The sequence below is a fragment of the Acipenser ruthenus genome, chromosome 3, assembly GCF_902713425.1.
Source record: "Acipenser ruthenus chromosome 3, fAciRut3.2 maternal haplotype, whole genome shotgun sequence".
Classification (NCBI taxonomy): domain Eukaryota; kingdom Metazoa; phylum Chordata; class Actinopteri; order Acipenseriformes; family Acipenseridae; genus Acipenser; species Acipenser ruthenus.
The window spans coordinates 106,694,696-106,706,340 of NC_081191.1; the positions used below are offsets into that span (position 1 = coordinate 106,694,696).

General features: G+C 45.9%; 1 protein-coding gene across 1 annotated transcript; it reads right to left on the minus strand.

Annotated features, from left to right (window-relative positions):
- Positions 1-1,470: 1,470 nt before the first annotated feature.
- On the minus strand, positions 1,471-11,645 carry LOC131730728 (uncharacterized). The gene is made up of 23 exons (XM_059020738.1): positions 11,556-11,645; positions 11,295-11,347; positions 10,963-11,055; positions 10,761-10,885; positions 10,512-10,655; positions 9,542-9,619; positions 8,324-8,494; positions 8,096-8,192; positions 7,592-7,815; positions 7,065-7,218; positions 6,631-6,839; positions 6,386-6,503; positions 5,515-5,717; positions 5,133-5,250; positions 4,481-4,650; positions 4,059-4,156; positions 3,669-3,790; positions 3,506-3,553; positions 3,165-3,348; positions 2,553-2,670; positions 2,205-2,292; positions 1,997-2,095; positions 1,471-1,605 (listed from the first exon to the last, which is right to left on the minus strand). The coding sequence occupies exons 1-23, from the start codon at positions 11,585-11,587 to the stop codon at positions 1,490-1,492; spliced, it is 2,862 nt and encodes a 953-aa protein (XP_058876721.1). The 5' UTR covers positions 11,588-11,645; the 3' UTR covers positions 1,471-1,489.

Consider the following 11,645-nt stretch of genomic DNA (forward strand, 5'->3'; position numbering starts at 1 on the left):
GTCTGCGGTATCTCTCTGGCATTACCCAACAACCGAGTTTATGAGCACTGTTGTGCTCCTGAAGATTCCAAGAAACTGTTCTTTGCAAAGCAGTAAGCACCTAAACACATGCGTATAGAAGTTTGAGAACGCAGAGGCAGGAAGAGGTTTGGATACACTGTTTTTAAAGATGGTGGTTCAGTTAAAGTTGCACTTAGAAAATGTCCCCTATACCTGCTCATAATTGGTGTGTGTGGATGTGTGTGTGAGGGTTACACATGAGAACGTGGAATCAATTGATTTGTGCAACTCACAATTATACACAGATGAGCAAAAGCACAACTTTTACACTATGCAAAGTACATAAACAGTCCCAGGATATGTGTGTATATCACTGGAGTCAGAATCCACTAATCAGCGATAGGAAAAGTGAACACCTGGAAATCAGCCTTGAGCCACTGATTTACAAGGTGGTTCACGGAGCAGATGACACATGCTCTTCAGTGTCATCTAATGGTAGAGCTGCACAATCCAAGGTATAATTAAATGTGCAATTGATGTATAAAATACACAGCCCATGGCTGGATTTGAACTAATACTTAACCATTACAGCAGTCTTAGTAGCAGGTTCCCAATACACATTGGCTTTCCTCCCCTCCTTCTCTAAGGCAGTGGTTCTCAACCCTGGTTGTTTTTGTTCCAACCGAGCTCTCAATTACTTACCCTTCATGGAACCAAGCTTTTTACTTTTAAAATGAGTTGGAGATTAAAATTAAATATAAAATGATATAAAACAGAACTTGATTTCTCCAACAGTTAAGTTAATCAATTTAAAAAAAAGGCAAATTTCTCATTCAAGTACTTGAGAGCTCAGTCGGAACAAGACACACCAGGACAGTGGGTGCCCAGGACCAGGGTTGAGAAGCACTGCTCTAGGGGATTTTCATGGAATTGAATCCTATTTGCACAACAGCAGTGCTAGCTCTAAAAACAGGTTACAACTTACCCCTCCACTAACTAGGAAGGCAATGTTTCCTCCTAGGAGTACATGTTGGTACCGATTGCGAGGGGAGGGTGAATAAAAACATATTCAATTTATAAACTGTAAAAATGTGGCTTGCCTATGAACACTGTGGTAGAAACTGGACCAAATCATTCTTTGATACCGTTCCCTTCAAAAGGGCAAAAGGTGTACAGGCATGTAAAAAAGGTCTAGTTGATTGTTAGAGATCTCGTCACCCTCAACCCATGCTTGAGAGTCACACAAGTTTTACTGCAAACCCTCTTCATTTCATGGCTGAAAACCAAAAGTTTTAAAAGCATCATTTAGTGAGCCAACAGCAGAATCCTCTCATGGTAAAGCAAGCTACTGAAAAAGGACATTCAAATGTTAGCTGAATAAGGCTGCAGGCATCATTTTAGCCATCCAATACCCAGTTAATTCAGACCCATTGATAGATGAAAATGTGAAAGCTAAACGGCACGAGACAATTTCAGGCAAAGATTTTTATTAAATAGAAACCCAACATCGCATAGCTTTGGCAGCAAACACTACAACAGCAAGTAGAAGGACTCCCACTGCAACTCCCAAGACTAGAATATAGGGGACCAGAGGAGTCGCCACACCTGAAAAGCAGACAATGGCAAGCATTAGGACCCTGAGGAAGCTACACAATACCCAATGTGTGCACTGGGGGAAGAGATGCAAGTGTTGGGTACAAGAGGCAGAGCTAGTTAGCCTGGAGGGCTTAGTTTGAAAGCACAGCTACTGGTTACATTATGTAGCGTGCCTGGGACAAGCATTTGTTTGGCTAAAACTTGCAACAGAAGGAGGTCTAGAAAAACCACAGCCCCTGCAGGTGCCATATTGGCTCCAGATTCCCCTTTGGTGTAATACACAAAGCTTATCATGCAGGAGCCAAAATGGCAGCAGTTTCCTAACCTTCTCTGTCACCATGCAAAGGAACGCAATTACAGGGCAGGCAGGGGATTAGTGTCTTGGTGCTTTACTGCTTACCGGCTGCTTGAACACTGGCAACTTCCCCCTCGGGTGCAATTTGGACCGGTCCAGCAGAAATATAGCCTTTGACAGAGTCAGCCAGCTCAACACTGCGGGCTGGAAGACATACCCCAAAAGAGTTGGATCCAAAAAGGAGCAATTGGGAGTCGATAGAGCATACAAATGGGTATCATCCACTGCAGGAGAGGTCCTACACCCTGCCTACCTGATCTCTTGTCTCCAGCGATACAGGTCTGATTGCAGACACCTGCCTTCCCAGAAGCACAAACAAGAGCTAGACAGTGGAAGTACATCTACAAAACACAAAGGTCAGACAGTGTTAGAGCCCTAGTTCAGTCAAATACACAGCCAGCCAATAGAAAGCCATTTCTAGAGCAGGACTGCCCATTTCTGACCTTGGAGTCATTCCACACCAGTTTAACTAGGGAGCCACTTCAGGGTCTGGATGGAGGTTTAAACTATCGTTTGACATGGAGTAGATGGACATGCATTAACCCGAGGGCGAGAATGCAGATCAAAAGGTTCGGGTTGAGCTCACTGAAAAGTTACCAACCTGTTGCCACAGGGCATGGTTTGCAACAGACTGAGCCTGGACCTCAAGCCTCTTGGTGAGAGGGCTGGCAGACACTGGGTGGAACCGGGTCTTGTAGGAGTCACCACTGACCAGACAGCTGCAGAAAGGAGGAGATGACAACATTGGAGGCAATCGCACACTGGGTTTCGTGGCATGAAGTACAGGACAGAGGTATTCATTTTAGGAAACTACTGCATCCTAGCACATTTGGAAGCCTCCAGAAAAGACTTCCTAGTGTATTATACATGCAGTTCCCACCAGAGGGAAACTGTCATGGTGTGTTTTCTACCATATGTAGGTGAACACCAATCAAGGCAAATGCAACTCATTTCAGAAGTACATGAAACCAAAGCCCATTGCAATGCTGAAAAAGGCCTTTGCCAGGTCACGCCGACAAGATTACAAGTCATACCCATCTATGCATCCAGGTTATCATGCAATGCAAGTTACTGCAAGTCTACAGCATAGTAAGAGTAGCAAGTAAAGTTTAGACCTCTACCAAGCACACATTTTAAAAGCTAGCATAAATGACAATGAAACTCCAGCTCAATACCATCTGCCTGCTTACTCTCGTCACCCCCACCCCCTTACCCGTCAGTGACCAGGTCCCATTGAGGGGTGGCGTCCAGTTCAGGGGTCTCTGTGGCCCAGCAGTCCCGCAGGATGAGGTGGTCAGCCAGGTTCTGGTGGTGGAGGAGCACAACCTCCAGGAACAAGGGCTCCAGCCCAGACTTGGACACTGGGAACTCCTGATAGAACCTGGAGAAGGTCACATCTGGCAGGAAGGAGAAATGTTGACGGAGCACCCATCACTGCTATGCTTTTAAAGCGCTTTACGTGTATAAACACCATTCCTGGTGGGTTATGGATGAAAGACTACAGAACCTGGCCATTAAAGGTAGGTGGGTATGAAGGGTGTACCAGGTACCAACCTCTTGCTAGACGGGCCTTCAGATTCAGAACATCTCTAGCTTTGGGGCCTGGGAAATCAAGAAATGGAGTCATAGTAGTAGGTGGATACTGGTAGTCAGGATAAAAGTTGACCAACACTGTCCCGGGACTGGGCAAGTTAAAACTAGGCACTAGAAGCCATACCTCTCTGCTCAGAGCTGTAAGGATAGAACTCCAGGGATCCAGAGTAGGGGGCAGGGACAGCCTTCCTTTCAGCTAGCAATTTCATGGTGTCGTTGAGGGGGTAGCGGCAACGGATGGTCAGCCTACGGGAAACACGTTGCACAGAAACCACTTCATTGGAGTAGTATTTGATAAGACTACCAAGGTCTTTAAAATGCAGTTGAAACACATTACTGTACACCATTTCCAATTTATTAAATGGTTCCTTCAGAGGTAAATCTTCACAGGAAGTATACCGTTATCTATTGGACAGCGTGCCCCAAAGTCTAAAAAGTCAGTATCGAGAGGTGCCAGTGTAGTTAGCAGTGCCCATTTCAGGCCTTCTAGAAGTGCAGGACTCCTCATGCTCACCTGTATTCAGAGTCCCTGGTTATGACTGGAGCATTGGCTGGGAACAGCGCTCTGGTATACACCACCTCATTCTCATAGATCAGGTAGTTCTCCACAATCTGAAACATTGCCATATCAAGCCATTAGTACAAAGCGCCCCCACCCAATACTAAATTAGAATAGCAGCCCCATTTGAAAAATCTGTATTCCAATAGCAAATTTTAAAAAGACACACCAACAGGAGTTGCCACTTGGGTTTGTCAAATATGCAATTAAAAGCAGTTCAAGGGGAAGCAATCTTGGAGTAGTGTTTACGAGGGCAGACATGCCAGGCTAGTCCACAGCACTTTTAGGGATACGTATTGCATCTTGTACAGTCCACCAATACAAGACCTGTATGAAGGGCTATTGCACGAGTCTACAGCACCATGCAGGAAACCCACCTTGCTCCTGGTCCCACACGTGTTGACAGTGAAGGTGAAGAGAGCCCTGGTTGAGTCAAACTCTTTGGGTTTGCAGGTCTTATCCAGCAGGGTGGTCTTGCTGGGTTCCACTACTGGTATGGGCTCCATGGTCACAGCCACCACTGTCATCACACCATTAGGCATACACACTGAAGAGAATGGGGTGAAGTTGAAGCATTCCATGAGAACTTGCTGCATGAACCAGTTCAAGATTGCCACACCAAATCGTGTACCAAGTGGCCTTGAGACAATACCTACAGCTATGGCCAAATGTCCTGTGGGACCCTGTAGAATTAATTGCTTCAGGTCAAACAAAGCCTGCCGAATACTAAAGGATCATGCCGTGGTGCAGGTTTACTGGTAGATGCCTTCACCAATATGGGTAGAAACATGACCGCAGACCAAGAGGCCAGGTAGACCATTTAGAAGTTGGGCAAATGGCATTACGGATTAAGCAATATGTAAATCAGTGGAATATTCTCTATAGCACTGGAGAAGGAGGAGTCGGGTATATGGCTAAAGCATATGTTAGAGATTGTTTAGTCAACACGTGTAGAAAATGGCAAGGCATGGAAGCAGGGAGGTGTAGAGCACCAAGACAAAGTCAAGCCCACTTTGGGGAGCTACTTACCTAGCAGCTGCTTGGCAGGAAATTGACAGCGCTGTACAGCGGATAGCACTGCCGCGAGTGTCCTAATATCAATTAGGGTCAGTTCTACTCGAACAAAGAGGCCTCGGAGAGAGATATCCTGGAAAGAGGGAGACAAGCGACACTGGAAAAACCCTTAAAACCATCCCAGTTTGATGGCACACCAACAGAGGGGCAGGCTTTCCAACCTAGTCATGCAGGGAGAACTACAGATTTACAAGGCTCAGGTTTGCTCACACACACCTAAACAAAAGGAAAAAAGTCTCAAACCCAGAACTCGAGAAAGTAATCCTACAAAACACCCAGTTGAGCCTCTAGGGAGGCTCTGCCAAGTACATTCCTAATGGCCCCCAGAAATGTGTACCTCATAGATGCAGCCGATACTGAAGAGCGGCACCTCTAGAATAAACTTGGTCTGGTTGGTGAGGATGTAGCCCCGTTGAGCCGCCAGCCCAGAGGTAAGCTGGTGTTTCCCAATGTACACGGCCCAGAGGTGGTCCATGTTCCCACGCGTCACTTCAAAGACTAGGCTCTTTTCAGTACAAGAGCCCTTGATCACAGGAAGTACTGGGGAGGCAAGAGAACAGTCAAGAGCCTGAAGTGTATGCCAATAGAAAAGCCAGCCACACCTTCAGTAATGCAGTCAAGCGTCAACAGTTCAGACAGACAGTCTTCTTTGGGCAGCAGTGCATTAACATCATTTCTCTCAAAACAGCAAGCGCCAATAGGGGTGCATGGCTGTTAGTGAGGGAGGTGTATGCAAATCCCCAAGAAAAAAGGCAACCACATGCTAGCAGCAAACATTTTCTGGAGGCTTTCAAGCTAGCTCAACTGAAAAACGTGGAGACAGACACCTTCATGAGGGAATTCCCTGGGTGGGCACACAACCAGTGCACCAATCCTTAGGTTGAGAGACTTGGTCCAGCCAGAGGGTCTTCATGCCAACAAAGCTCTCAATTAACAATTGATCTAATTTGTTGATTTTGACTCAAACATTAAGGTCTCTTACAGTTGATGGTTTTAGAAATGCACTGGATTCAAGGTACACTACCCAACACATTGAGGCCTGAAGAGAAGTGTTGAATGTGTCCAGTTAAATCAAATAATTAGACCCATTAAGTAATTGAGAGCTCAAGGGGAACGAAAGCCAGAACACACTGTAGCCCGCCAGGAACCGAGTTTGACACCCCTGGTCTAGTCAGTGCTCAGGGACACTTCCCAGCCTTAATACTCACCGACATCCTTAATCTGACACACAATGGTTGCAGGGTGGAAATAAGGCGCATTCTCAGGGATGATGTTCAAGGTGTAGTTGATATTCAAGGTGAACTCCCTCACACCATTGCCAATATACTGCCAGAGAACAACAAATGGTGTAAAGAAGCAGTACAGTTGCTGACTGTTACTGGAGAATAGACCGGTACAGCTTGGGTCTTAAGCTTTTCGATCCATCAACATATAGGCATGCTTTCATCTCTACCTTTTGTGGGATGAGTGGGTGGGTGAAGGGGACCTTCAGGACAAAAGACTTGGTGCCATTGGGGTGCTGGACCTCAGTTAGCACAATGCCTTGGTTGATGGCCTCAGGAAGGGTCAGAGGAACCCCATTGATGGTGAAGTTCTTCAGCTCAACATCAGGGTTGAAGATGCCAAGGGTCACTGTGAAGACCTTTTCTGCTGGGATGGTATCTACGAACGCAGGCATTTAGGAGGTTAACAAGATGGAGAAGGATTTGCATTACAGATTTAAAGCCAGGGCTAGTGTTTTAGTCCAGGACATCCCCCACTGTCCCTCCCAGGGGCAAGAACCAAAGCAAGCCTAAAAAAGGGACATCATGCTTTAGGCTGCATTACACATTGGCACCAGAGCAAGGCCATTAAAATTCCATGCTGGAAAGCAGGCAGCGTACTCACTGTTGACGACAAAGGGGGTCTCAGCAATAGAGGGGGTGCGGACTGGCTTGAAGGAACGGTGCTGGGTCGCTTCCCACAGGTCATCTGCCCACTGGTGCTCAAGGTACAGGTCAATGGCGTAGATCCGGTTGTACTGGTTATTTATGACACGACTCTGAAGAGACAGAAGGGCATGGTCACGAGACTGAAGCAGGAGGTGGACTCCATTAAAAAAGCATGCAGAATCAAGGCTGGAAGGGAAGGTTAATTTGGCCAGTACACACTATGCAAGTCACAGCTCCCAACATGTAGATTAAAACCCGAGTAAATCCTGGTCAGTTAAAACTTCACTCGGCCACGGGAGCATTTCCCAGGTGTCTGGGATATCGGAAGCAGGTGGACTGTCAAAGTGCTCATCTAGAGAAACACCAAGGGCACACAATCTAGGGGTATATAGAGTCTGCAACACATCCAGAACCTGCCTGGTTGTCAGTGAAGGAACGCCAGAGCCAAACCCTCCACCCCCTCTCCTGTAAAACCCCCGTTACCTTCAGGTAGCCACCCTCCGCGCCATAAGGAACGGAGATTTCTATGAAGGTCTCATTCACTTTCAGTTCATAGTTCCGTCTACGGATAGTGGCAAGGTCAAGCAGCTTCCCCTCCACACCCATGGCAATACCCTTGTCCTGGAACTTCTCTATATGCAGGACCAGTGGAGTGAGGACTCTGGGTGCAACCCAAGCCAAATGTGTACCATCAAAAGTGCCAAGATCTAGGAGGGAAAAGACAGTTGGATTTAAAAACTTGTATCCATTAGGAATTTCTGTATAAAAGGAAGTGCAAGCAGATGGCAAGCAATATGGCCATGATCATGGCCCTTGTTTGTAGAATTCTGTAGTGCTAGCATGCAGAGATGTTCCTTTTGTAACCTAGTAGAAGTAACTGCACTAGTAATTGTCCAGTTAAAAAAAAAAAAAAAAGAGGACCACACCATGGCAGTCGTTTTACATGGCCTCTGGACCATGGCAAGATACCCAAGCTTTAGATCTTACTCTTGGTACAGGCAGCAGAAGTGTCCACCAATAGCAGCATCCACCTTTGCTTGTAGAAGACAGTTGCCCGGATTGCTTCCACTTGGATTCCATTAACCTGGAAGAACATGGCATGAACTCACAGGCACAGAAGCAATACAAGTGTGCTTGGAGACACTGATGGAGCAATATGGACCTCTGCTAAAAACAGAACCCGATATTTTAATAGTGCTTTTGGAGAGGTCTTACTGTAAGCATTTCTGATTCCGGCATGTTATAGGGCGAGCGGAAGAGGATCCTACTGGAGGTGGAGTTGATCATGTAGCCCCGAGACTGGGCCACGGAGGCATTCATGGATTTTGCTGGCTGTCCGGTCTTGTGGAACACAACCTGCCACACTGACATGATAGCTTCCTGGGCCTGGAACACAGGAGAGACAGCAGCTGGTCAGAAGGTCTAGGGGCTAGTCTAGTTTTATGGGACTGGGGAAGGAGGCAAGAAGCTAAGTTGACTGGGAAAGTGTGGAGTGATTTTAGCTAGACAAGTTATGAAGCTTGAGAGTTCACACTTGCATAGATTAGCAGCAAGTCACAAGCCTGCATAGAATATAAACTAGGACTGAAACATATGCACTTAATATACACCCAATTAGTGATACGGTTGTGTACGAGAGACCAATCGGTGGGGAGGTCCAAGTGTGATGGTCTAGTTGCTACAGAACTCCGCTGCCAGTGAGGGATTGATGGAAACAGGACTCCACAGCAATATGTTGATCAAGTCCCAAGGCCTCACTTGGTGCCCTTCTTGCAAGCCCATCCTAATAGGCCAACGTGCATGGTCTTGCAGGAATGGTTACATGTTGCTCGTGTCACGACAGCTTTCTTGCAGAAAGGCGAGAGTCATGCCATGGATGCCTTATTCCCCAGACCCAAGCCCAATTGAACATCTGTGGGATGAACTTGGGCGGCATGTGGCTTCTAGGGCTCGGAGACCACTGAACAGGCAGATGCTTATCCACGCATGACGAGAGGAATGGGCCAGGATTCCAAAAGACAACATCCAGAAACCTGGTGCAAAGCATGCGTACTGCTTCCAACAGTGGCCACACATGCTAGCCTGTGACTTACAGTCCCCCCCCCCCCCCCCCCCCCATTACATCAGATGGTAAAATATCAATTGTTGGTCAGCACAGTAGAGTCACTGCAGCGAGACAAAGTCCTTTTTCAAATAGATCTAGTGCATTTTATCCAAATATGAGATACATTTGATGCTCATTCATATATATATGGCAGCATGAGCATTTGCAGCAAACAGCAATCATGTTATATTAACATGAGCCATACCTTTTGTTAAATTAGAAATATAGGACAGGTTGCAGAAAGACAAGCTAATAGTACTGCTCACAGCAAGATGCTACTGTGAGCTGGATAGCAGCTTGTAAGCAAACAGGAGTGGTTTTTAACTTACTGCAGGGAGAGCAGCTTGCCAGTCTTCAGTATCCATCCCCTCCTGAGCAATAACTGGCACATTTCTCCTTACAGATATCTAAAGATGACAAGGGGATAACGTTATACAATCATTTAGGTTCAGACCTCCCTATAGCTTAAAGACGATCTAGCAGCCCGTCACTTTACAGAAGTAGATGGCTAGATCAGCCAAGAGGAACCCTGTTACAGGTACTGGGCTCTGAAGTCACAACCAGCCAGAATTAAGCCATGCAGCAAGAAGTCTGCTGAGAATTTGATACAAGCTTCTGAAGGAGTACAAGGTATAACTGTAAACAATCATGGACACTGCATTTTAGCAACACCAACAGTGGCAGGTTGCATTTGTTGCCTGGGTTTGGTAGAAGACTACGCAACCAGATTCTGTGTATTGGTGCTAGAGAAAGAAACAAATGCACCCCACACTTGCAATGAAACAGAACCACTACAAGAGTCTGTAGAAAGTGCCAAGCCATGAAAGTTAAATTAACTTTTTGGATATTATGTTGACTGGGGGGGGGGGGGGGGGGGGGGGGAGAGAGAAAGAGAGAGAATCAATAATTCACCTTCAGTTTAATGCTGTAAACAATATAAAATGCACAATTGTGCAAATATGGGAAGCAAAAAGGCAATGCACACCAATTTGGATTTGTAATAAAAGCAGACAAAGGTTTCCAAAGAGATTCTACAATACTTGTAATTCAATTAGTGTTTGGTATTCTGTCCTAAACCAGTTTCAGTTGCAACATGTTGACAAAATAAAATATGGGGAAATATTGGTTGAATTAAAGTATTGTTTTATTAAAACTGGTACCACAGTGGCGCAAAAAAAGGTAGTTTAAAAAGAAAAGAATCTGCAGAAGGATAATGGACCAAAGGGTGAGGCATTATTGTGGGCAATGTATTATAGCTAGTGGGAGTACAGGTCAAACCCAGGACTGGAGAGGTCTTACCTCCATGTAGTTCTCTTCACAGACGATTTCGCGGGGGTACCACTGCTTGGTAGTACTGCACGTCATAGAGAACGGGTAGTAAGTCTCTCTGCTGAACTGGTCGATGCGAACGAAACGGAACCTCAAGCTAAACTCCGAATCACTCTAAAGAGAGAAAAGCCATTAGTTTACAAGGAGACACTGTCGCTTGTAATAATGTTGCCATACATACGGAGCTGGCCGTGTGAAGTGTGACCGCACAGGACTCACATTGCTGGAGACGTGACAAGCAAAGAAAGAAGCCCTGAATATCAGGTCGCCGGGGATATTAATAGAGTAGGTAAAGCCACAGGATGCGGCGTATCTATCGTCCAGAGGGTGAATGCCGTCGTTACCTAAACACAAAAAAAGCTTTTGTATGTTGAGGCATCCTGCAAATACAATTTACTGTTACCGATCAAATCATATTTACCAATGATATCGAAGCGAAAGTTCCCTCCAATTAGGAAGCTTCTTTTCGTAGTCAGCCAGAAGTATCGGTCGCGACACTCATTAACAAAGGTTCCTGCGGGCAAAGAGGCGAGAGACTTACTCTCACTTGCAGTGGTTCAATAACTATTCAGAGAACTAACCGGTTTTAATGACGAACACAACGTTGGTTATGCGGCAGATACAGTGCGCTTTTAAGAGCAAGACCGTGCTAGGGCAGAGACAACTCGTAACATTTCGGACAAAACTTCCCGTTTAAGCAGGTCAAGTGGCAGCTACAAAAGACCACGGAACAATTAAATAAACGCCACTTACCTGGTGGCGCTTGCGCCTTCGCATCCAAAGGTAACAGCATACACAATACAACTCTGAGGATGAAAAAAATACATGCAAGAAGTGTTATTCAGACACACGCTGTATCCTACACAAACTCGGGTGTACTCAAGACACTGCATACCTTTACACGGCAACGCAAGAACAAAACATATAGAAATGAAATACAGTAACGCAAGCATCTAAAACCGCGTAGCCATTAAAGACATAAACAAACCAAACACTATAACACATCAAACGCACCCTAAAAGGAGTTTACAATCCATGATACCCATCCTTCGTGCCAAAGCCAGCAACCAACCCACAAGCAGCACAGCGTGTATTTATAATAAA

Bases quoted from the DNA above. Each gene is read 5' to 3' on its own strand.
- LOC131730728 (XM_059020738.1), bottom strand. From the start codon at position 11,587: ATGGGTATCATGGATTGTAAACTCCTTTTAGG. The intron at 5,251-5,514 runs GTACACATTTCT...CCCTCTTTCCAG, and splicing joins GTATCGGCTGCATCTATGAG to GATATCTCTCTCCGAGGCCT. The intron at 2,671-3,164 runs GTAAGGGGGTGG...TCCTTTCTGCAG, and splicing joins TGGGACCTGGTCACTGACGG to CTGTCTGGTCAGTGGTGACT.